We start from the raw sequence: 26,505 nt of genomic DNA, 5'->3' as shown, positions 1-26,505 counted from the left end.
TGCGATACATCATTTTTATTAGCATGAAGATGAAAAAGTCCAGACACTGGACATGCTTTCAACACTTGCTGACCACAAGACGACTTAATATGAGTCACTGGTCTGCAAAACATCAACAAGCATTGGAGACCAACACAAGAATCAGGTGGACAGTCTAGAACCTTCCATTCTTACCAAGATGCAGCTTAAAAGGAAGAAGCCACCAAAAAAATAAAAACATAAGAAGAAAAGCTGTCAGTGAGGAGGACAAAGGAGCGTTTCAGCGCGGTGAATGACGGCGACAGCTGGGAGAATCGTCTCAATATTTACCGCGGCTCAGTCAGTTAGCCAGCGGCCACTCGGGACATTTTTATAGCAAATTGTCCCCCAAAAAAATGCTAAACACGCTAATGTCAATCGTTTTCTTTTTTAAGCCTAAAAACTAACTAAAAACATTTTAAAACGTGGGTGCGATTAGTTTACGTTTGATTGAATACAAAGTCTCCCTGCTGACTCACCAGTGCCTCCATGGAAATGCCCCCCCCCCTTCTACCCTAAAGAACTACTCACCCCGAAACCCTCCACACGACACCTCCGCTCCAGACGGGCTAACCTCCCCCAACCTCCAAGGACAAAGCTACGGACTTAGGGAGACCTGGCTTTCTGCTCCGCTGCTCCCAGTCTGTGGACCGCTCTCCCTGACCACCTGAGGGCACCACAGACTGTGAATGCTTTTAAATAAGCTTAAAAACCCTTCTTTTTAAAAAAGCCTTTTTTTTTATAGATATATGCATACTAGTTCGAGCTCAGTGGTTCTTAACCTGGGTTCGATCAAACCCTAGGGGTTCGGCAGAGCCTCCGCCGCGGAGCTCAAGACACACCCGACTCATCGTGTAAATAAACACTTCTTCCTGTCGGCGTATTATGGATACCCCCCCGAAAATGTTCCCTCTAATTTTCCATATGTGTGAACTAAATAACAATTTCAATGTTTTATTATTATAATCCAATGACAGCAGTCATTTCCATTATATTATTTTGTAGTATAAGTGTTTTGCCCCACTTAAAATAACTATAACATATTGTTTTTCATGAGCTGTGTACTAGTATTATATGTCTGGGTGGGGGGGTCGTGCTTTGGAAATAATGTGTACCCCTTTCAGATATCGCATTTAGTTCCCACTAAAACATTCACATGTTGCACAATGAGATGTAAACATGGGGTCATGTGTGCATTCCTGTAACTTTCAGTTTCTAAAATATACCTTTATTATTATTTTTTTAATATAATATTTTATGATTACGGTTCGGATTTGGTGAATTCGCATATGAAACATGTGGAGTTCGGTACCTCCAACAAGGTTAAGAACCACTGTTCTAGCTTTTAGGCTGTTCTAGTTTTTATATTTTATTATTATTATTTATTTTATTTTTTTAATACACTGTAGCAATTTGTGGTTGTTCGCTCAATTGAAAGTGCTTTTTACAAATAACATCTATTATTGTTATTATTGTTTCTTTGTTTTATGCTAACAATACTGCTAACTGTGCAGTTGTTCCGATTGTTTTTAAATATATTTTGGACGCTCATCTTAAAAACCAGAAAGTTTTTTCCTGGACAGACAATGTTATTGTGGAAAGGGAGTGTGATCAGCGCACTTGTAGGAGTAAAGGTCACCGCCTCTGTCCATGGTGCTGAAAACAGAGCACGGGGGAAGGGCTGTTGGCGAGACACAGCTGGCGGTACGTCTTCATCTAATCATCCGTTGTTAACTTTAACTTTTTCATTAGTGCTGTCCAATAAAACGATGCCAATACAACTTTCTGTAGAAACACGTAATCCATTTGAAAAAAAAACGGCGTTGATAAAACTTTCGATAGTATTTCGGAAGAACGCGGAAGTTGTGAAGCAAGGTTGGTTGCGTGAACTAGCGCAGGAAGTGATCGCTGATCGGTGGGAGTGACACGCTGACAGCCAATCAGGTAACAGTATCAACTATCAAGTTTGGTTGCATAGAGTCAGGATAGAAAGTAAAAATGAAGACATTTTGGATGAAACGGGAAAAAAGTCACCTGGACTGTATGGCACTTTTTGGGATATTTTAAAAAACGGACCGTAGTCAGACCAATGTGGTCTGTAAATGACCTTAGCCGCGCTCACCCTTTAGAGCACAGCTGTAACTTCCTGGCACGAAACCTACGGTTTCTCTATGTTAACATTTTCAAACGTTGCACTATTTTCTTACACGTGATGAAGCATTTCTTATCGATTCCTTATTTTTTTGCACCTTCATTTTTAGAACTTGTGAAGTGAAATATTTATATAGCGCTTTTTCTCTAGTGACTCAAAGCACTTTTACATAGTGAAACCCAATATCTGAGTTACATTTAAACCAATGTGGGTGACACTGGGAGCAGGTGGGTAAAGTGTCCTGCCCGAGGACACAACGGCGGAAGCGGGGATCGAACCCGGAACCCTCAAGTTGCTGGCACGGCCACTCAACCAACCGAGCTATGCCGCCCCCAAGTTATAGTTAAATGTTTACAATTTTGTTTACATTGTTTGTTTTCCGGGCCAATAATCCGACTAAGTTACGCGTGAAATAAAAATGTTTACATTTTGATTTTACTAGTCCTTCATTTTGATAGTTCGTGAAAAAAACATCAATAATTCTCGATATCGACTGATGCAAAACACTTTTATCGCGATACCTTCTTCAGCCCTATTTTTAGCACCTTAAAAAGTTGTCAAAATTAATAAAAAAAAAAAAAAGGCTGTAATGTGCATGCCAGGCCTCTAGTTGGCGACATCATTCTCCCAGGGATTGTTAAACAATTCCCCAAAATTTGCTCACCCTTTAGAGCACAGCTGGAACTTCCTGGCACTAAAAACCTGCAGAAAATAGTATTTCTAAGGTTTCATTTTCACACGTTGCACTATTTTCTTACGCTTTATTAAGCATTTCTTATCGATTCCTTATTTTTTTGCACCTTCATTTTCAGAACTTGTGAAGAGAATTATATTTATATAGCGCTTTTACATAATGAAACCCAATATCTGACGTAACTAGGGTTGAAGGGGGGTGTACATTGTAGCGTCCCGGAAGAGTTAGTGCTGCAAGGGAGTCTGGGTATTTGTTCTGTTGTGTTACGGTGCGGATGTTCTCCCGAAATGTGTTTGTCATTCTTGTTTGGTGTGGGTTCACAGAGTGGCGCATATTTGTAACAGTGTTAAAGTTGTTTATATGGCCACCCTCGGTGTGACCTGTATGGCTGTTGACCAAGTATGCCTTGCATTCACTCGTGTGTGTGTGTTAAAAGCCGTAGATATTATGTGATTGGGCCGTCACGCAAAGGCGGTGCCTTTAAGGTTTATTGGTGCTCTGTACTTCTCCCTACGTCCGTGTACACAGCTGCGTTTTAAAAAGTCATAAATTTTACTTTTTGAAACCAATACCGATGATTTCCTTGCGATGAGGTGGCCACTTGTCCAGGGTGTACCCCGCCTTCCGCCCGATTGTAGCTGAGATAGGCGCTAGCGCCCCCCGCGACCCTTAAAAGGGAATAAGCGGTAGAAAATGGATGGATGGATACCGATGATTTCCGATTTTACATTTTTAAAGCCTGCAATGAGGTGGCGACTTGTCCAGGGTATACGCCGCCTTCCGCCCGATTGTAGCTGAGCTAAGCAGCAGCGCCCCCAAAGGGAATAAGCGGTAGAAAATGGATGGATGGACATTTTAAAGCATAATATCAGCAGTCCGATATTATTGGACATCTCTAATTTTGATAGTTTGTAAAAAAATAAATAAAATAATAATAATTATCGATATCGACCGATACAAAACACTTTTATCTTCAGCCTTAATTTTAACACCTTAAAAAGTTGTCGAAATGACTATAAAAAAGGCTGTAATGTGCATGCCAGGCCTCTAGTTGGCGACATCATTCTCCCAGGGATTGTTGAACAACGGCCAAAAATGAAAAGGGACAAGCGGTAGAAAATGGATGGATAGATGGTGTGTTTTTCCAAGCTCCCAGTTGTGGTCGTTGCACAGAAAACTAAACCAAAACAAAAGCTTTTTATGCGTTTGGGGGGAAAAAAAAGTCCTGAAAAGGTTTCCTTCATGACTGCTCCGAGTCCCCGCCCTAGGGTCCTGGGGACGAGACGTGGTCGAGGTGCGATAATCAGCGGCGGCACCAGGGGGTGTCGGGGTACAAGGCACAATGCAGGCTCAGGAACCTGCAACAGCAGGAAGTGGGAGTCACTAAGTCTGCACGGCGCCGCGGAAATGGACGACAAAGGCAGGAAGTCGTGAGCAAAGTCAGATAAGTGCAGCAAATGGAAAATTGAAGTAAAAAAAAAAAAAAAAGAGATAGATTTTGAGAAGGTAGGAGTGGAACCCGCTTATGGCGTCAACATAGCAAAAAAAAGTTACCTGGTTGGATCCTGTTGCCGTGAAAAGGGTCCTCTGAGGTCCACGGTGTTCTTGCCGCTGTAGCTCAGAGTCACCTGACCAATCCACACCACTCATTAGAGTCCACTCAGGGTACGATATCAGTTATGTGGACGATACAGTGTTTGATGCTATCGTGATACCGCACGTTATCTTTAATGTAAGATTATTAAGACATTAAGTGCCATAGTGGCACCATCACGTGGAAGTCCATGACCTTTAATTGTACATTGATCAGACTAAAGTGCAGCATTTACTTATATCACCCGTTGCAAATAACCTTCCCTAATCAAGGTGCGAAAAAAAAAAAAAAAAGCATCGCAAAAAGTCAACACACAACCTGCACACTGCACTTTGTGGGTATTAAAAAATTAAAAAATCCATGCACCAAAAAATTACACCCACTTAAATCCATTCCAAAGCATGATGGGGAAATGTTAAACACTCCACATTAATATATATATATATATATATATACACACATATACATACATATATATAAACTTACGTATAGATATATATATATATATATATATATACAGTATATATGTGTATATATGTATACATATATATATTTGTGTATGTATATGTATGTATGTGTATATATATATATATATATATATAAATAAATATATATATACACATATACATACATATATAAACTTACGTATATATATATATATATAACTATATATATACATATACAGTATATATATATATGTGTATATATATATGTATACATGTATATATGTGTGTATATATACTATGCTTATATAGATGGATAGTACTTTATTGATTCCTTCAGGAAAATTAAAATAAATAATCTATACATACATATATATATATATAAATAAATATGTATATTTATAGTAGAGCGCAATATATGTGTGTGTGGGAAAAATCACAAGACTACCTCATCTCTACAGAACTGTTTCATGAGGGGTTCCCTCAATCGTCAGGAGATTATATATATATATATATACATATATATATAAATTGGGGGTTAAATCCCCAAAAATAATTCCTGAGCGCAGGAATATATATATATATTACATTTACATATATGCTGTCGGATTTCGTCCCTCAACTACATTTTTTGAACCCAACGTGGCCCCCAAGTCAAAAAGTTTGGACCCCTCTGGCCCGCACAGTGCTGCCATCTAATGCCTTGGTAGTGCAACTGCATCACGAACGAGACTGAAATGTTGTAATAAAACTAGATATAAGAACTGTAAAGCACAGTTACCATAATCATCTCATTTTTAATTATGTTAAAAAAATACACTGTTATTATCACACAAATAACATTTAATGATACACACCAAAGTACCACAACATGTATCATGTCGGTTATTAATTCAGGAATTTTTAAATAAATATTTAATTTTTTTTCTAGTCCTAACATTGCTCTCCTGGTGTTAAGGTGTGTGACTCACCTGTTGGTGCAGGTGTGACAGCAGCGCCAGGCTCTCCAGGTGGGAGTGGAACAAGGGCGAGCGGGTGAGGCCGACGCCCAGCAGCGCCCCCACGATGAAGCCCACCGCACAGTCGTCCGGCAGGCGGATGCGCTCGGCCGTCGCCACGAAGGCGCCGTCACTGCACCGAAGGCAAAAGTCCCGTGAGAGAGTCGGAGCGATGGGCAACGTGAGGGTGAGGGTGAGGGTGAGGGTGAGGCGGGCGTACCTGGCCCAGGGTCGCATCCTGAGGGCGAGGCTGCGGCTGAGGCAGAAACCCGCGCCTCCGGTGGCGAACCAGAAGGAAACCTTGGTCTGGACAACGACAACAACACCCTCAGGGGATACGTAGTGGTGGTCTACAAACCATCCGGTGTGGTCGTTTACCGTTTCCGTGGCGCCGCCGGACTCCTCGGAGGCCTCCAGGGGGCGCTCCAGGCTGGGCCGCCCGATGTAAACGTCCCCGGTGCTGCTGTGCTGGGACAGCAGCCTCAAGAGGGCGCCCACGTTCAGGTAGTTGTCGTCATCCAGGTGGCAGAACCACCTGCCGGGCCGCACATTGAGGAGTTGCTCTAAGTTAGCACTTTTGTGACACGTGAGCGCCGATGATTTATGATGTTAGCGGCTATCATATTTGCCCCACATTAGCAGTTAGCTCTTTCAAGACATTAGTCATTAGCTTGTTTAAGACACAGTTGCCATTGCTCTATTCTCAATAAGTTGTTGTGTTGTTTTGACACATTAGCACAGGGGTCACCAACCCACCAGGTAGCCCGTAAGGACCAGATGAGTCGCCCGCTTGCCTGTTCTAAAAATAGCTCAAGTAGCAGCACTTACCAGTGAGCTACCTCAATTTTAAAATTGTTTTTATTTACTAGCAAGCTGGTCTCGCTTTGCTCGACATTTTTAATTCTAAGAGAGACAAAACTCAAATAGAATTTGAAAATCCAAGAAAATATTTTAAAGACTTGGTCTTCACTTGTTTAAATAAATTAATTAATTTTTTTACTTTGCTTCTTATAACTTTCAGAAAGACAATTTTAGAGAAAAAAAATACAACCTTAGAAATGATTTTAGGATTTTTATACACATATACCTTTTTACCTTTTAAATTCCTTCCTCTTCTTTCCTGACAATTTAAATCAATGTTCAAGTATTTTTTTTTTTCAATTGTAAATAATAATAAATACATTTTAATTTAATTCTTCATTTTAGCTTCTGTTTTTTCGACGAAGAATATTTGTGAAATATTTCTTCAAACTTATTATGATTAAAATTAAAAAATAATATCCTGGCATATCTAGAAAATCTGTAAAATCAAATTTAAATCTTATTTCAAAGTCTTTTGGATTTCTTTTAAAATTTTTGTTCTGGTAAATCTAGAAGAAATAATGATTTGTCTTTGTTAGAAATATAGCTTGGTCCAATTTGTTATATATTCTAACAAAGTACAGATTGGATTTTAACCTATTTAAATCATGTCATCAAAATTCTAAAATTAATCCTAATCAGGAAAAATTACTAATGATGTTCCATAAATTATTTTTTTTATTTTTTCAAAAAGATTCGAATTAGCAATTTTTTTCTCTGCTTTTTTTCGGTTGAATTTTGAATTATAAAGAGTCGAAATTGAAGATAAACTATGTTTCAAGATTTAATTTTCATTTTTTTCCCTGTTTTCTCCTCTTTTAAACCGTTCAATTAAGTGTTTTTTTCAACATTTATTCTCTACAAAAAACCTTCCATAAAAGGAAAAAAAATGTACGACGGAATGACGGACAGAAATACCCATTTTTATATATATATATATATATATATATATATATATATATATATATATATATATATATATATATATATATATATATATGTATTTATTTATTAGAGGTAAATTTATTTAAGTGTGTACCAAACTGGTAGCCCTTTGCATTAATCAGTACCCAAGAAGTAGCTCTTGGTTTCAAAAAGGTTGGTGACCCCTGCATTAGCACATATATTTGACAAAAAAAAATTGTCAACATTTACTGCACTTTAGCATATTTCACAACATGTTAGCGCTTAGCATGTACGACGCATAGGAATGTGCGTATTTAGGACACACTAACAGTTAGCGTATCGACAGCATGGTAGCACTAAGTACACGTATCACACATCAACACATTAGAGTTAGCGTATTTTACACACATTTGCAGTTACTCTATTCACAATAAGTTAGCACTTTGCGTTGTTTTGACACAGCATATAGATTTGACAAAACATTTTTGTCAACATTTACTGCACTTTAGCAGATTTCACAACATGTTAGCGCTTAGCATGTGCGACGCATAGGAATGTGCATGCTTAGAACACACTAGCAGTTAGCGTTTTGACAGCATGGTAGCACTAAGTACGCGTATCACACATTGACAAACAGCATGTGTCAGGTACTAAGTTATATGACACTAAGATGTAAGGCTGCAAATTTAGCAAAAAAAATTGTTAGCATGCCAATGATGCCTAGCTAGCATACTAACATTAGCATGCTAACAGCATATGTTAATTACCAAGTTATATGTCTAATAAGAAAAGGGTTTAAAAGTTTGCAAAGAAGAAAGTTAGAATGCATGACAAATGCTAAAAGTTAGCATGTGTCAGGTACTAAGTTATATGACTCTGAGATGTACGGCTGCAAATTTAGCAAAACTTAATGTTAGCATGCCAATGTTGACAAGTTAGCATGCTAAAATTAACATGCTAACAGCATATGTCATTTACCAAGTTACATGACTCATGAGAAAAGGGTTTAAAATTTGCAAAATGACAAATGCTAACAGTTAGCATGTGTCAGGTACCAAGTTATATGACTCTGAGATGTACGGCTGCAAATTTAGGAAAAATAAATGTTAGCATGCCAATATTGGCAAGCTAGCATGCTAAAATTAGCATGCTAACAGCATATTTCAAGTACCAAGTTATATGACTAATCAGTAAAGGGTTTAAAAGTTTGCAAAAAAAGGCTGAAATTCATGATACATGCCAACAGTTAGCATGTGTCAGATACTAAGTTATATCAGTCGTGGATGTACGGCTGCAAAGTTAGCAACAATAAATGTTGGCATGCCAATGTTGGCAAGCTAGCACGCTAACATTAGCATGCTAAAAGCATATGTTAAGTACTAAGTTATATGACTAATGAGAAAAGGGTTTAAAAGTTTGCCAAAAAAAAGTTAGAATGCATGACAAATGCTAACAGTTAGCATGTGTCAGGTACCAAGGTATATGACTCTAAGATGTACGGCTGCAAAATTAGCAAAAATAAATGTTGGCGAAATGCAAGCTAGCATGCTACCAGCATATGTCAAGTACCACGTTAAATGACTCGAGAGAAAAGGGTTTAAAAGTTTTCAAAAAAAAGTTAGAATGCATGACACATGCTAATAAAGTTATATGAGTCTAGGATGTATGGATGGAAAATTAGCAAAACGAAATTTTAGCAAGCTAGCATGCTAAAACTGGCATGCTAACAGTATATGTCAAGTACCGAGTTATATGGCTCAAGAGAAAAAGTTTTAAAATTTTGAAAAAGTTGAAATGCATGACAAATGCTAACAGTTAGCATGTGTCAGGTAGCAACGTATATGACTCTGAGATGTACGGCTGCAAATTTATCAAAAATAAATTTTAGCATGCCAATGTTGTCAAGCTAGCATGCTAACATTAGCATGCTAACAGCATATGTCAAGTACCAAGTTGTGTGACTCAAGAGAAAAGGGTTTAAAAGTTTGCATAAAAAAGTTAGAAAGCATGCTACATGCTAATAACTATGTTTTATGATTCTAGGATGTAAGGATGCAAAATTAGCAAAACTAAAATTTAGCAAGCTAGCACGCTAAAATTAACATGCTAACAGCCTATGTCAAGTACCAAGTTATATGACTCAAGAGAAAAAGGGTTTAAAAGTTTGCAAAAAACAAGATGGAATGCATGACACGTGCTAACTAAGTTATATGAGTCTAGGGTCCATCCATCCATCCATTTTCTACCGCTTGTCCTTTTCGGGGGCAGCTGCCCATGTACGGATGCAAAATTAGCAAAAAATGTTAGCATGCTATATGTCAAGTACCAAGTTGTATGACTTATACATTTTACTTTTGAAAATAAGTTTAAGAAAATTAGGAATCGGGATGAATAGAAATTGTGACTCCAACCCGAATTCCATTTGATAGCTCGGTAGTTAACACGCTCTCCTCCCATGCCCACAAACAGTGGGACAGTGGCCTTGTGGTTAGATCGGTAGGTCGTGAGTTTAAACCCCGGCTGAGTCATGATGGACGGGACCGACTTTGGCTGCTGACCCCGCGTTTAGGAAAATTTTGTTTTGAAGGGGTTTTTGCCAACTTCCTGTTGATTTTTGCTGAAGGATGTCAATTATTAAAATGTAGGTCCAAGTGAGACCTACATAGAGGTTTTTGTTTCATGTCTCTCCGACATTCCTACCGGAAGCAGTATTGTCTGTGTTTTCTTCCTAGGAGCAGTTTTGTCCGTGTTTTATTCCTAGGCAGCGCTAGAGTGCAATTTTTTAGTTTTGGGGTTCGATTTTTTCAACAGATCGCAATTCTCCCCAGTCCTGATATGTGTGTCCAGTTTGGTGAGTTTTGAAGCATTTCAAGGGGGTCAAATTACAGCTAAAATAGGCAAAAATTACCATTTTTATGAAACTTTGCGCAGGCGCGTCAAATCCAAACCGGAGCAGTTATTAAAACTCTTTTGATAACTTTAAATTAGAAGGGTTCGATCTCTCTCCTGTGTGAGTTTGAAGCCGACCAAAGACTATGAAAATGGGACCTGTTACCTCCCTGCTAGGCACTCAGCATCAAGGGTTGGAATTGGGGGTTAAATCACCAAAAATGATCCCCGGGCGCGGGCACCGCTGCTGCTCACTGCTCCCCTCACCTCCCGGGGGGTGATTAAGGGTGAAGTGAATTATATTTATATAGCGCTTTTCTCTAGTAACTCAAAGCGCTTTTACATAGTGAAACCCAGTATCTAAGTTACATTTAAACCAGTGTGGGTGGCACTGGGAGCAGGTGGGTAAAGTGTCTTGCCCAAGGACACAACGGCAGTGACTAGGATGGCGGAAGCGGGAATCGAACCTGCAACCCTCAAGTTGCTGGCACGGCCACTCTAACAACCGAGCTATACCGCGCCAAAGGGTGATGGGTAAAATGCGGAGAATAATTCCGTCACACTTAGTGTGTGTGAGACAATGATTGGTACTTTTACCTTAACTTAACTTAAACACTTGACTTACTTCCGGTTGGACTGGAGGAAGGCGTCGTACTCCGCCGCCATTTTGCAGGAGAGCGCTTGGCGGCTGTGCGCGGCGGAGCAGTTGGTGTTGATCACGTGACCCCCTGGCGCCGGCAACAAAAGAAAAGACGTCCTTAGCGCTTTGACTGGCCGTCGTCCAGGTCGGCGGCCCACGACTCACCCATCCTCGTCCTCAGCTGCGCGTCCTCCCCGTCGGTGAAGACGTACGTCTGCGGCACAAACACACCGCCGTCATTTTTTACACTGCTGTGCGTTTACGGTGCTGACGGACAGACTGGGGGTCAGAGGTCAGCGTGCACTCACAGGAAGTAGACGCTCTCACTTTTAACCTTCATTGGCAAGCCCAACTAACACATCAACCTTGACAAACAATAAACATCACTCACACGACAACAATAAGAAGGCGGGGTCAGTGCCACACTGTTAAATAATTCAAGCAAAAAAAAAAAAAAAAGTTACCTATAGGTTTGCATCCGGCCCCTGAGATGAGATTGCAAAGTATAGAAATGACAGCAAAAAAATGTTTTTGTTTTTTAATGAAAGAAAGTGCTGTTCTAAATGTGTCCACTGGATGTCGCCATAGTAAGTCTTTGCAAGCGCATGGTTTCAGAGGGGGGCGGAGCTATGTTGGCTGTCAGACTCGCAGTTATGGGCCTTGTTTAACAATAGAGCAGGGGTCACCAAGCTCTTTGAAACCAAGAGCTACTTCTTGGGTACTGATTAATGCAAAGGGCTACCAGTTTGATACACACTTCAATAAATTGCCAGAAATAGACAATTTGCTCAATTTACATTTTATAAATAAATCTCTCTATATATATATATATAAAAAAAAGGGTATTTCTGTCCGTCATTCCGTTTTTCATTTTGGTTTCCTTTTACGGAAGGTTTTTTGTAGAGAATAAATGATGAAAAAAACACTTAATTGAACGGTTTAAAAGAGGAGAAAACAGGAAAAAAATTTAAATAAAATTTTGAAACATAGTTTATCTTCAATTTCGACTCTTTAAAATTCAAAATTCAACCGAAAAAAAGAAGAGAAAAACTAACTAATTCGAACATTTTGGAAAAAAAAAAAATAATAATAATAATTTATGGAACATCGTTAGTAATTAATCCTGATTAAGATTAATTCTAGAATTTTGATGACATGTTTTAAATAGGTTAAAATCCAATCTGCACTTTGTTAGAATATATAACAAATTGGACCAAGCTATATTTCTAACAAAGACAAATCATTATTTCTTTTTAGATTTTCCAGAACAAAAATGTTAAAAGAAATTCAAAAGACTTTTAAATAAGATTTCAATTTGATTCTACAGATTTTCTAGATTTGCCCGAATATTTTTTGGGGAATTTCAATCATAATAAGTTTGAAGAAATATTTCACAAATATTCTTTGTTGAAAAAACAGAAGCTAAAATGAAGAATTAAATTAAAATGTATTTATTATTCTTTACAATAAAAACATTTTTTTTATTTGAACATTGATTTAAATTGTCAGGAAAGAAGAGGAAGGAATTTAAAAGGTAAAAAGGTATATGTGTTTAAAAATCCTAAAATCATTTTTAAGGTTGTATTTTTTCTTTAAAACTGTCTTTCTGAAAGTTATAAGAAGCAAAGTAAAAAAATAAATGTATTAATTTAAACAAGTGAAGACCAAGTCTTTAAAATATTTTCTTGGATTTTCAAATTCTATTTGAGTTTTGTCTTTCTTAGAAATAAAAATGTCGAGCAAAGCGAGACCAGCTTGCTAGTAAATAAATACAATTTAAAAAAATAGAGGCAGCTCACTGGTAAGTGCTGCTATTTCAGCTATTTTAGAACAGGACTCATCTGGTCCTTATGGGCTACCTGGTGCCCGCGGGCACCGCGTTGGTGACCCCTGCAATAGAGTATATACCTTATTTCCTTGAATTGCCGCCGGGGCGCTAATCAATTTAAAACCTCTTCTTACTTACCTAAGGCATGCGGTAAATTTAGGCCTGCGCTTAAAAATTTGAGTGTGATGTAAGGATGCCATCCTGAAAAGCACATTCAATAAAAAAACAAAACGTTATTATGGTCTTACCTTTACTTATAAATGAAGTCCATGCACAGCTCCTTCTGATCAAAAGCATCGATAACTTGTTTATAGAAGTCTTCCTTATCTTTCTTCAGTTTTAAAAGTCTCTCTGTCTTGATGGCTATCTTCCTTTTATTACCTCCTGCTTCGATTGAAAGTCCAGTTTAGAAAACGGTTTTATTTTAGATATGTAATCCTCCATGTTAAAAGTGCAAGCGAGAGGAAAAAATAAACACCCGCTGCTCACTCTTGCTGCTTGTTGTCACTTCTTCTGCAGCCGAGTAGTCGCAAGAAGGATATCTAGCGCCCTCTACCACCAGGAGGCGGGAGTCATTTAATGACTCATATTTGACACACGCAGCTACGGTATATCAATAAAACCTAGCTGCTTACTGTTCTTTTTAGCATATTCAATAGCTTTGGACCTTAAATCCTACTGAATAGCTCGTAATCTTCTTCCCTTTATGCGATTTCAAATTATTGAAATCAGCCTCCTCCATTTTGAAATTGGTGACAGGTGAAGTGTCACTCGTTACATGACGAATTTGACCCGGCGGAAATTCTAGGCGTATGCTAATTATTTTGCGAAACGAGTTCGACTCGGCGGAAATGCTAGACATGCGCTAATAAAAATACTATTTTACTAAATGAGTTTGACCCGGCAGTAATTCTAGACAGGCTCATACTATATACCCGGCGGCAATTCAAGGAAATACGGTTTATGAATTAGGTCTGGGCGATATGGCCTTTTTTCAAATCTCCATATTTTTAGGCCATATCACGATACACGATATATATCTCCATATTTTGCCTGAATGAACACTTGATACATATAATCACAGCAGTTTGATGATTCTATGTTTCTACATTAAAACATTCTTCTTCATACCGCTTTAATATGTGCTCATTTTAAACTTTCATGCAGAGAGGGAAATCACAACTAAGTCAATTGACAAAAAGTGTATTTATTAAACAGTTATTAAGCAGTGGCGCAAAAATAAATGTCATTTCCAAAAATGTACTAAATATTCTGAGACATTTTAAAACAAGCTATTAGTGCACTTTTGTGCATGATGTCACTAAGGTGACAAATCAAAACAACACTAAATTAAAGTGCACTTTATGTACAGAACGCCACTACCAATAGTTTAAAACAAATTAAGTGCACTTTTGTGCATGATGTCACACAAGATATTTCAAATCAAATAGTGTATGTCCTTCGCTATGTGGTAGGTTCTTGCGGACGTTATCTCCTGTTGTTGACTATTTTTTTCATACGGTGCTGATGTGGAAATTGTTGCTTCGGCATTTTGTGGGCGTGGCCGCGAACGGAGATGTTGACATGCGGAGTTTCAAGCACTCTTCCTTCTCTAGCGGGGTGACTTTTCAAACGATGCTAAATATTAGCAGTAATGCTACATTTTGTAGCAACGCTTTTGCCCCACACTTGACAAATTACGGTTGTCTGTTCGACATTGCACATTTTTCTTGTTACATTTCACCTGTTCCCCTTTCAGAATCAGAATCAGAAAAGTTTTTATTGCCATTGTTTGAAAACATGTTCACAAAGTAGGAATTTTACCTGCCGCAATCGTGCAACATAAAGCTATCATAGTAGTGTCAAAGCGCTTTGAGTACCTTGAAGGTAGAAAAGCGCTATACAAGTACAACCCATTTATTTAATTTATATCTTGTTATTGTATGTTACATTGTATTATTTCTTTTGTAATAGTATTTTTCGTATTCGCGGCCCATAAAAAAATGACATGCGAACCACAAATGGCCCCTGTGCCGCACTTTAAATACCCCTGTTGTAATATATCAATGTCAATAACTTTTACTTTCTGCTATTATTTCACTGTTAGTCCATCCAAATAATAAAACAATGGTGTCAAATGTTTTCGGGTTTTTTGCATAACGTACGGAGTACAAGAGGTAGAGAAAATGTACGGATGCACAACGTTAGATCAAAGGCAGCACTGCAACTCCTTTTGAATCTATGCACACCTTGCCATCCATTTTCTACCGCTTGTCCCTTTCGGAGTCGCGGGGGTGCTGGAGCCTATCTCAGATGCACGCGTTTCTGTTCCTGAAAAGGTGTTTCCGTGAGTATGTCGTGAAGAAGTTAAATGGTGCCGCTTTGGACTACGTTTTGTTGTTTACTATCACTTCCTGTCCTGGTGCTTTTGTTTTGTCAGTATTTCCTGTTTTCAAGCGCCTCGACTTTCTGTTCCTTGTCCTGCCAGCGCACCTGTTCCTCATTAGCTAATTAGTTCCCTCCAGTCCCACCTGGTCCCGTCTTTCAGTGCCAGATCATTTGTAGTCTTTTCAGTGGGCTTGTGTTCTCTTTAATGTGGTTCTTTCCTGCATGGAGTTCTCTATGCTTCCTGTGCACTCCCAGCTGCACTGTTTTTTTGTGATGGGGTTTCCAAGCGGGGGCATGTGACGGCCGACCAAACACCACCGTCAGCATCACAACCAAGGTGAGACAAAGTGTGTGTGTGTGTGTGTGTGTGTGAGATCAGACACAAGTTGAACTTCCCATGAGAAATCAGCTGACTTTCCCAGGACGTGTGTGTGTGTGTGTGTGTGTGTGTGTGTGTGTGTTGCATTTGCCTTAGTCAGCTTTCTTTCACGCATGTACATAGGTGTGCCTGGGAAACAGGTAGAGTGACACCAGCTGATTGTCACACACACCACACCACACACACACACACACACTCTATTTAGCCCTCAACAACTGACATTGAATAAATGCCGTCATTAAGCATGTTGTTTAAACGTTGTATTAGTGTTGTAGAGTATCAGTAGGGAAATGACCAAAAAGAAGAGCAGGAGAAATGAGAAAAAGACAAGAGGTAGGAAACGTTAGCCTACATGAAATTGTCTGTTACAGAATAATAAATAATAAATAAATGGGTTGTACTTGTATAGCGCTTTTCTACCTTCAAAGTACTCAAAGCGCTTTGACACTACTTCCACATTTACCCATTCACACACACATTCACACACTGATGGAGGGAGCTGCCATGCAAGGCGCCAACCAGCAGCCATCAGGAGCAAGGGTGAAGTGTCTTGCTCAGGACACAACGGACGTGACGAAGTTGGTACTAGGTGGGATTTGAACTAGGGACCCTCGGGTTGCGCACGGCCACTCTATTATGGTAAGAGTCATTCAAATAACTATAATATTTTTATTATATTTTTTTATATTTATATAGCGCTTTTTCTCTAGTGACTTAAAGCGCTTTACATAGTGAAACCCAATATCTAAGTTACATTTAAACCAGTGTGGGTGGCACCGGGAGCAGGTGGGTAAACTGTCTTGCCCAAGGACACAACGACAGTGACTAGGGAATCGAACCTGCAACCCTCAAGTTGCTGGCACGGCCACTCTACCAACCGAGCTAAACCGTGATAGTAAACCTGGCTTTTTAGCATTAAGCTAATGTTACATGATTCGGCAATTGCTAATCAACAAATAGCTGGTTCTGTTTTAACGTCGGGTTGATATTGTGGAGGCGGCTAAATTGTTATGGGAAATAATAATGTAACGTTAAGTAATTGCAGTACGCCCACCTTACATTTCTCAGGGACATTTGTATTAGATCTTTTAAGCAGGTGTTTTTTTGTTTACATTGTTATTGCCTTCTGGTGAGCTAATGTTTGCCCTGCAGCTAATAGTCACTTTTCCACCCCTTTTATATATATTAGGTGTAGTTGTAAGCCTAATTGTTAAAGTGCACATCATTAATGTTAATTAAGCAATATCACATGAGAGGGAATGCTGTTTTTTGATTTGAGCACTGCTGTGATTCGGTTAAAGATAATCATAACATAACATTCTCATATATTATACTGTTATTTTGCATTCTGCTATTCAGCATGTTACTGTTACAGTGGCTGCTGCTGAAAGAAGCTTCTCTAAGCTTAAACTCCTTAAAACCTACCTGAGATCTACTGTGATGCAAGTGGACTTTCCATCATAAACATAAATCATGTGGTCTCAAATCAGTTGTCATATGATGATGTTGTAGATGACTTGGCTGCAAGAAAGACTAGGAGAGTGAGGCTCTAGCAGGTGAGGTGAGGTTGATGATGTACAGTCGTTTGTAAGTCATTCTAGTTAATGCAATATTAAAAAAGCACAAATAGAGAACTCTGTAGGATCCCCTTTTTTGTTAATTAGTTGTTAAAGTCATACTGCTTTGTGCAGTGCCTTATTTATATTGTATTTTGAATTTATTTTATGCAACTTGTTGACACGTTTTATTTTGTGTTAATGTATGTAAAAAAATATTGTATTTTTTACATACATAACACAGGACCCCGAGAACACACTAATAGATTATTTATAAAAAACATTTGATTTAAAACTACCAGATCTCATCCAACTCAAGACAGCCCAAATGATTTATAAAGCAAGTAAAGATTCACTTCCACCAGGGTTACGGAGAAGATTTTTACAGAGAGAAGGGACTTATAATTTAAGAGGATAACTACTTTTTAAGATCCAATATTGTAGAACAACGCAGAAACGAATGAGTATAACAATAGCAGGGGTTAAAATATGGAACTGTTTAAAGGATGAAATAAAACACAGCACCAACATAAACCAGTTTAAAAAGCTTTTTAAATCATTTATCATTAGTAAATATAAGAAAGAAGAGCAAACATTGTTTTAGAAAGACAATATGTATACAAATACAATTTATGATTTCATAATTATACATATAGGTTATATTAAAATGTATATATTACCACTTTATATGGAATTTAAATTGTGTATGTATAATATATATATATATATATATATATATATATATATATATATATATATATATATATATATAGTGTACAAATGTATATGTTTGATTTAAATGTTAAACTGTGTATATGAGACGTGTGCTACATATATGTTGCTTATATATTGCTTAAAAAAAAAGTAATATAAGTGAAGCATGTTTTAGATTTGATATATTTTTGAATCTTGTTCTTGTTGTGATGGGGTAGGTTTATATATATTTATTTATGTCAACCTACACCCTTTCAGCTCAATCATTGCTCAAATGAGTTTTTTTGTTTTCCTTTTTTTGTTGTTGTTCTTTGTTTTATGTGAAGATTGCCGAAATAAATAAATAAATAAATATTTCATATATTCATTTTTCTTTTTTTTTGTATTTATTTATTTATTCATTTTTTTTATCTTGTTAACTATTCTGATTGTTAATTTGCTATCTTTAAAGGGGAACATTATCACAATTTCAAAAGGGTTAAAAACAATAAAAAATCTTGTTGTATTTTTTGAAGTTTTTTTCAAAATTTTACCGGTCTCGGAATATCCCTAAATAAAGCTTTAAAGTGTCTTATTTTCGCTCTCTGCGAAGACACTGGCCATTTCCCTGTGACGTCACACAGTGCTGCCAATCTAAACAAACAATGGGAATACCACAGCAAGATATAGTGACATTAGCTCGGATTCAAACTCGGATTTCAGCGATTTAAGCGATTCAACAGATTACGCATGTATTGAAACAGATGGTTGGAGTATGAAAGTATTGAAGAAGAAACTGAAGCTATTGACGCTATTCATAGCCATAGCATGGCCGAATAGCTTCTTTAGCATCGCCGGTAAAATGTGCGGACCAAACGATCAGGACTTTCGCATCTTTTGACGCTGGAGCAACTTAAATCCGTCGATTGGTAAGTGTTTTTTTTCGCATTAAAAGTGGGTGGAAGGAAACGTAATATAGTTGCAAATGCATCTACAGGTTATCCATACATCTTTGTTCCATGTCTGCTTTAGCACCGCCGGTAAATAGCATGTTAGCATCGATTAGCGTAGCATGTTAGCATTGATTAGCTGGCAGTCAACATCAACAAAACTCACCTTTTGTGATTTTGTTGACTATAGTTGCAAATGCATCTGCAAGTTATCCATACATCTCTGTGCCATGTCTGCTTTAGCATCACCGGTAAAATGTGGAGACACTCCGGCACATTCAATGGGGGTCTGGCGGCAGACACTTTGGCATCTTCGGGCCAGTGGTGCAACTTGAATCCCTCCCTGTTAGTGTTGTTACACCGACGAGGCATGATGTCTCCAAGGTTCCAAAAAATAGTCAAAAAAACGGAAAATAACAGAGCTGAGACCCGGTGTTTGTAATATGTTGAAAATGAAAATGGCGGGTGTGTTACCTCGGCGACGTCACATTCTGACGTCATCGCCTCCAGCGCCATAAACAGAAAGGCGTTTAATTCGCCAAAATTCACCCATTTAGAGTTCGGAAATCGGTTAAAAAAATAGATGGTCTTTTTTCTGCACCATCAAGGTATATATTGACGCTTACATAGGTCTGGTGATAATGTTCCCCTTTAAGTAAAAAAAAAAGGTCAAAGACGAAGCTATTCGGTTTCTTGTAAGTACCGTATTTTTCGGAGTATAAGTCGCTCCGGCTGAAAATGCATAATAAAGATGGGAAAAAAACATATATACGTCGCATTTTAAAATCTTGCCTAGGGCGCCAGATTGGTTAGGGCCTGCGACATTGATTAAACGTCGTCAAAAGGCATTTTGTTTCAGCGTTATGTCTGGGTTGCTCTACATCAGGATCTAATTCAACAAGTTCTCAACGTTGTTTCAATGTCTTGTGGAAGTTCTTTTAACGCAAATGTTCTTCCTGAAAACCTGCGGACTTAAAGGGGAACATTATCACCAGACCTATGTAAGCGTCAATATATACCTTGATGGTGCAGAAAAAAGACCATCTATTTTTTTAACCGATTTCCGAACTCTAAATGGGTGAATTTTGGCGAATTAAACGCCTTTCTGTTTATGGCGCTGGAGGCGATGACGTCAGAATGTGACGTCGCCGAGGTAACACACCCGCCATTTTCATTTTCAACACATTACAAACACCGGGTCTCAGCTCTGTTATTTTCCGTTTTTTGGACTATTTTTTGGAACCTTGGACGGTGTGTTGTCGGAGGGTGTAACAACACTAACAGGGAGGGATTCAAGTTGCACCACTGGCCCCAAGATGCCAAAGTGTCTGCCGCCAGACCCCCATTGAATGTGCCAGAGTGTCTCCACATTTGACCGGCGATGCTAAAGCAGACATGGCACAGAGATGTATGGATAACCTGCAGATGCATTTGCAACTATAAAGTCAACGAAATCACAAAGGTGAGTTTTGTTGATGTTGACTGCCAGCTAATCGATGCTAACATGCTACGCTAATCGATGCTAACATGCTATTTACCGGCGGTGCTAAAGCAGACGTGTAACAAAGATGTATGGATAACCTGCAGATGCATTTGCAACTATATTACGTTTACTTCCACCCACATTTAATGCGAACAAAACACTTACCAATCGACGGATATAAGTTGCTCCCGTGTCAAAAGATGCGAAAGTCCTGATCGTTTGGTCCGCACATTTTACCGGCGATGCTAACGCAGCTATTCGGCCATGCTATGGCTATGAATAGCGTCAATAGCTATTCGCTCAATAGCTTCAGTTTCTTCTTCAATACTTTCATACTCCAACCATCTGTTTCAATACATGCGTAATCTGTTGAATCGCTTAAGTCGCTGAAATCCGAGTTTGAATCCGAGCTAATGTCGCTATATCTTGCTGTGGTATTCCCATTGTTTGTTTACATTGGCAGCACTGTGTGACGTCACAGAGAAATGGATAGTGGCATCGCAGAGAGCCGAAAATAAGGCACTTTAAAGCTTTATTTAGGGATATTCCGAGACCGGTAAAATTTCGAAAAAAAACTTCAAAAAATACAACAAGCCACTGGGAACTGATTTTTATTGTTTTTAACCCTTTTGAAATTGTGATAATGTTCCCTTTTAAAAAAAAAACAGCCCTTTTGACGTCTAAATGTTAGTTTCAGAGCAAAGTGACGCGATGAATGAAGCCGTCCTGTATGAGAGGTAAATAAAGTCGACGCATGTGTCTTGCATCACAAAAGGCGAGCGCCTCATTGTTTTACAACCTGAACATAATCTCGCTTCAAAGCAGACTTTTTTTTACGACTCAGGAAATCCCCCCCAGTGTGGCCCCTTAAATGACAATAGACTGGGGTGTATGCAGTGACATGGAACTTGCAATGGCCAGCGTGTGATACTTCATGTCGACTTGTACTCAAAAGGGCAGCTTCAACAATTGATTTAATCGGCCAAAAAGCCTTCCATGCATTTACCTCGTCACTAATTGCATAATGAAGCATAAATGACACAGGTGAGGCCCAGAAAAGTGAGGCGTGTCTGGGAAGGTGTTACAGTATATTGCCAAAATTATTTGGCCACCTGCCTTGACTCATATATGAACTTGAAGTGTGATCCATTCCTAACACATAGGGTTCAATATGATGTTTGCAGCTATTACAGCTTCAACTCTTCTGGGAAGGCTGTCCACAAGGTTGCAGAGTGTGTTTATAGGAACTTTCCATCAAACACTGATGTAGCTCAAAAAGGCCTGGCTCTCGGTCTGCGTTTTATCCATTTTCTACCGCTTATTCCCTTTTTTTGGGGTCGCAGGGGGCGCTGGCGCCTATCTCGGCTACAATCAGGCGGAAGGCGGGGTACACCGTGGACAAGTCACCACCTCATCGCAGGGCCAACACAGACAGACAACATTCACACTCACATTCACACACTAGGGCCAATTTAGTGTTGCCAATCAACATGTCCCCCGGTGCATGTCTTTGGAAATGGGAGGAAGCCGGAGTACCCGGAGGGAACCCACGCATTCACGGGGAGAACATGCAAACTCCACACAGAAAGATCCCGAGCCTGGATTTGAACCCAGGACTGCAGGACCTTCGTATTGTGAGGCCGACGCACTAACCCCTCTGCCACCGTGAAGGTCTGCGTTTTGATTAATCTTAAATGTCTTCTATCGGTTTCAGGTCAGGACTCTGTGCAGGCCAGTCAAGGTCACCCACACCAGACTCTGTCATCCATGCTTTGTGCACAGTCATGTTGGAAAAGGAAGAAGGTGTGCTCCAAACTGTTCCCACTAGCTTGGGAGCATGGAATTATGCAAAATATTTTGGTGTCCTGGAGCATTCAAAGTTCCATTCACTGCAACTAACTCCTGAAATAAACAACACCGCGCCATAATTCCTCCTCCACCAAATCTCACACTCGGCAACCTCCAAACCCAGACTCGTCCATCAGAAATGTCACGGCTGGGTTTGTTGCACGGGTGGCATCCTGTGACAGTTCCACGCTGGAAATCACTGACAGCGGCCCATTCTTTCCCAAATGTTTGTAGAAACAGCCTCTCCATGCCTAAGTGCTTGATTTTATACACCTGGGATTTATTTATTTGTTTACATTTATTGATTAAGACACCTGATTCTGATCACTTGGATGAGTGTCTAAATCAGGGGTGTCAAACTCAAATACAGATTGAGACAAAATTTTAAACTGAACCTGGGCCGAGGTTGAACAATTTAATCCTTTAATAGGGACCCAAACAAGTTTTGCATTGAATATTGACCAAGCAAGGCTTATATAACTTTATAGTGACATGCAAAATCGAGTTTTAAATAATAATAATTAAAAAATATCAATGGCATATCAAATAAAATAAAAATACAAATTGAATGCCTCTTTTCGGCGGCGGGTTTGAGTTGGGGCGGGGTTAGTAGCAGGGGTGTATATTGTATTATCCCGGGAGAGTTAGTGATGCAAGGGATTCTGGGTATTTGTTCGGTTGTGTTTATGTTGTGTTACGGTGCAGATGTTCTCCCGGAATGTCTTTGTCATTCTTGTTTGCTGTGGGTTCACAGTGTGGTGTATATTTGTAACACTGTTAAAGTTGTTTATACGGCCACCCTCAGTGTGACCTGTATGGCTGTTGAGCAAGTATGCCTTGCATACACTTGTGTGTGTGTATGAGCCGCATATATTATGTGAGTGGGCCGGCACGCTGTCTGTATGGAGGAACAGCGGACGTGGCGACATGTAGAGAACGCCAAAGGCAGTGCTTTTACGGCCCGCCCCCAATATTATTGTCTGGGTGGAAATCGGGAGAAATTCGGGAGGGGCACTGAACTTCGGGAGTCTCCCCGGAAAATCGGGAGGGTTGACGAGTATGAGATTTAGTGATGAATGCGGTGTTACAGCGGCAGGCCAGCTCTAATGTTAATTTGATATTGCCTCAAGGGCCAAATTAAATTACACGGCGGGTCAAATTTGGCCCGCGGGCCAGAGTTTGACACCCATGGTCTAAATACTTTTGGCAATATTGTGTAAGTCAGTTATTATCAAACTGTGGTATGCGTACCGCGAGTGGTACATGGGCTCTATTTTGTGGTACGCAAAATAATCAATTAAATATTAAACGACCCCAAAAAGGGACAATCAGTAGAAAATGGATAGATGGACTATATATATTATACTTTATGCTTCAGTACATTTTCTTTTAATATTTATTTTGATATCTATATTAATACAATGTTTATTTAACATGTATGTGCGTTTATTTTCATTTCATCCAATATTTAAGTTTTATTTTCTTATATTTAAATGCAGTGTTACTGTTCAAACTGTGTAATGTTATAGTAGCCAACAATATTAAAGGCCTACTGAAACCCACAGTCTGATAGTTTATACATCAATGATGAAATATTAACATTGCAACACATGCCAATACGGCCTTTTTAGTTTACTAAATTGCAATTTTAAATTTCCCGCTGAGTTTCTTGTTGAAAACGTTGCGGAATGATGACGTGTGTTTGTGACGTTATTGGTGGTAACGGACATATTAACCCAGCACCACATACGGCTAAAAGTCGTCTCTTTTCGTTGCATAATTACACAGTAATTTGGACATCTGTGTTGCTGAATCTTTTGCAATTTGTTCAATTAATAATGGAGACGTCAAAGAAGAATGCTGTTGGTGGAAAGCGGAGGATTGCGGTGTTTCTTTGTTTGTTGTGACGCTTTAACACAGAGCGGTCGAGCGAACATGTTTCTCTACGTCAACCAGCAAGTTTTTGGATGGGAAAATTGTGATATTAAGTCGGCTCTTACCGGAGACTTCAGTGGCGTATGGGACCTCCTCCTTTAGCTGTCAAAAAGGCAGCTGTGATCTTGGCTCCTCGGCTTCTCTCAGAGACACTGGCATTCACTGCAGCCATCCGATTTTGAGGTATGACTTTATAATCTCACTAAAATACTATTAACACAATAAGCAGATAAAGGATTTTCCAGAATTATCCTAGTAAATGTGTCTAATTACATCTGAAACGCTCCCAGTGCCGCTGCCCGGAGCCGTCACTTTTTTTTTCCTATTCTTTTTGTCACGATCCGGTACACGGATCGTTTATTGTTTGCTTTTGTTTTGATCACGTTTTGGACTCTGCCGATCCCAGTATTTGAGTACTTCCTTGTTTGTATTCGTCACCATAGCGACTTCATTTGTTCCACCTGCACTGACGCCCGGCGCACACCTGTTTTTGATTACCGTTTCTGTATTTATACCTGCCTCCTCACTTTTTTTCTGCCTGAGTTCTTCACTTGCTTTTTGCAAACACTCACGTTCGATGATCTGGTCCTGTTTTTGGCTTGCTAAGTTCCACCTTAGCTTTTGGGCGCACGACACGCGCAGCTTTTGGACTTTACCCCAGTGCTAGTGTTAGCCTAGCTCCCCGTGCGTTGCACGCGCTCCCTTTTGTCTTTGCATCAGTGTTCTTTTATCATTTGTGGCGTGGCGCAGTGGAAGAGTGGCCGTGCGCAACCCGAGGGTCCCTGGTTCAAATCCCACCTAGTACCAACCTCGTCACGTCCGTTGTGTCCTGAGCAAGACACTTCACCCTTGCTCTTGATGGGTGCTGGTTGGCGCCTTGCATGGCAGCTCCGTCCATCAGTGTGTGAATGTGTGTGTGAATGGGTAAATGTGGAAGTAGTGTCAAAGCGCTTTGAGTACCTTGAAGGTAGAAAAGCGCTATATAAGTACAACCCATTTATCATTTAATTATTTAAACCAGCTCTTACCTGCTAACTTGCTCGTCTGGTCCCATGCATCTTGTGCTGACGCCTCCGCGCATCTCAATGCGCACCGAACGTGACACTTTTAAGTTCTTCACTCTAACTTTCCTCATCCACAAATCTTTCATCCTCGCTCAAATTAATGGGGAAATCGTCGCTTTCTCGGTCCGAATAGCTCTTGCTGCTGGAGGCTATGATTATAAACATCGTCTGCTACTTACGGTAAAGGCAAGGCTTTTTTATTACCGACCAAAAGTTGCGAACTTTATCGTCGATGTTCTCTACTAAATCCTTTCAGCAAAAATATGGCAATATCGCGTAATGATCAAGTATGACACATAGAATTGAATAAGAAAATCTCATTTCAGTAGGCCTTTAACTTTTATGTGCGTTTATTTTCATTACATTCAATATTTAAGTTTTATTTTCTTATATTTAAATGCAGTGTTACTGTCCAAACTGTGTGTAGTGTTATAGTGGCCAACAAAATTAAATATACTTGTTAATTAAAACCACTACCTTGATTTTAATGTATACTTAGGCCTACTATGCTACTGTATTTTAATGTTAGTTATCATGGTGGTTAAGAACCTGGTGTATGTTAAGGTTGACTAAAAAGTTGGACAAAATGACAAATACGGTAAAGAGACTCACGTTTTGCATATTTCTGGAGATCCAAGTGTCCAAAAGGAGATCCAGTCTGCTGCGGTGGTATTTGCTGCTGCTTTTCACCGCAACGAACAGGTCCCCCGGGGAGAGAAGCTCCACAGCCCGGGGCGGGACGCTGCTCCGCGCCAGCCCGCTCACGGCGCTCCTCTCCCGGGTCAGCTGTCTGAAGTAGTCCGTGAAAAGCCCGCGCGTCGCCGGAGGCTCCGCCGCGTGTCCGTCGGCGAGTAACCCGCAGACCAGCAGGGAGGCGAGCGCCACGCCAAGTCCCGCTGGGCCGGCGGACCTCCACATGGCGGCAACGTGGAGGACTTTACCCGACTTCATTCATCCGAGAGAGTCGAGCTTGTGGACGCGGCCCGGCGCCCATGGCTGGGTTATTTCACTGAGTGGGCGGGGCTTGATGGCGGGGAACCAATGGCGGTTTTGAGCGCCTGTTAGCGGGCGATGGAAAAAGGCGGAGACGCTCCTTTAAAGACCCGGGCTTTGTCCTAAATCAGAGGTCGGCAACCCAAAATGTTGAAAGAGCCATATTGGACCAAAACTACAAAACACTTAATCC

The 26,505-nt window shown here is 39.7% G+C and overlaps 1 protein-coding gene across 2 annotated transcripts; it reads right to left on the bottom strand.

Moving 5' to 3' along the window:
- Window positions 1-26,304, bottom strand: LOC133560738 (beta-1,3-N-acetylglucosaminyltransferase lunatic fringe-like). Of its 2 annotated transcripts, XM_061913617.1 has the most exons (8): window positions 25,932-26,304; window positions 11,361-11,409; window positions 11,181-11,283; window positions 6,278-6,434; window positions 6,120-6,205; window positions 5,873-6,032; window positions 4,419-4,492; window positions 1-4,222 (listed from the first exon to the last, which is right to left on the bottom strand). In XM_061913617.1, exons 1-8 carry the CDS (start codon window positions 26,268-26,270, stop codon window positions 4,168-4,170), a joined length of 1,023 nt encoding a protein of 340 aa, XP_061769601.1. In that variant the 5' UTR covers window positions 26,271-26,304; the 3' UTR covers window positions 1-4,167. The 2 variants fall into 2 exon arrangements, with proteins under 2 accessions (XP_061769601.1, XP_061769592.1); XM_061913608.1 differs by having other exon boundaries at window positions 6,120-6,434.
- Between the last annotated feature and the right edge of the window lie 201 nt (window positions 26,305-26,505).

Source organism: Nerophis ophidion, linkage group LG01, assembly GCF_033978795.1.
Source record: "Nerophis ophidion isolate RoL-2023_Sa linkage group LG01, RoL_Noph_v1.0, whole genome shotgun sequence".
Classification (NCBI taxonomy): Eukaryota; Metazoa; Chordata; class Actinopteri; order Syngnathiformes; family Syngnathidae; genus Nerophis; species Nerophis ophidion.
Note: the sequence above shows the minus strand (reverse complement) of the source record. Positions and strands in the feature narration are given on the sequence as shown.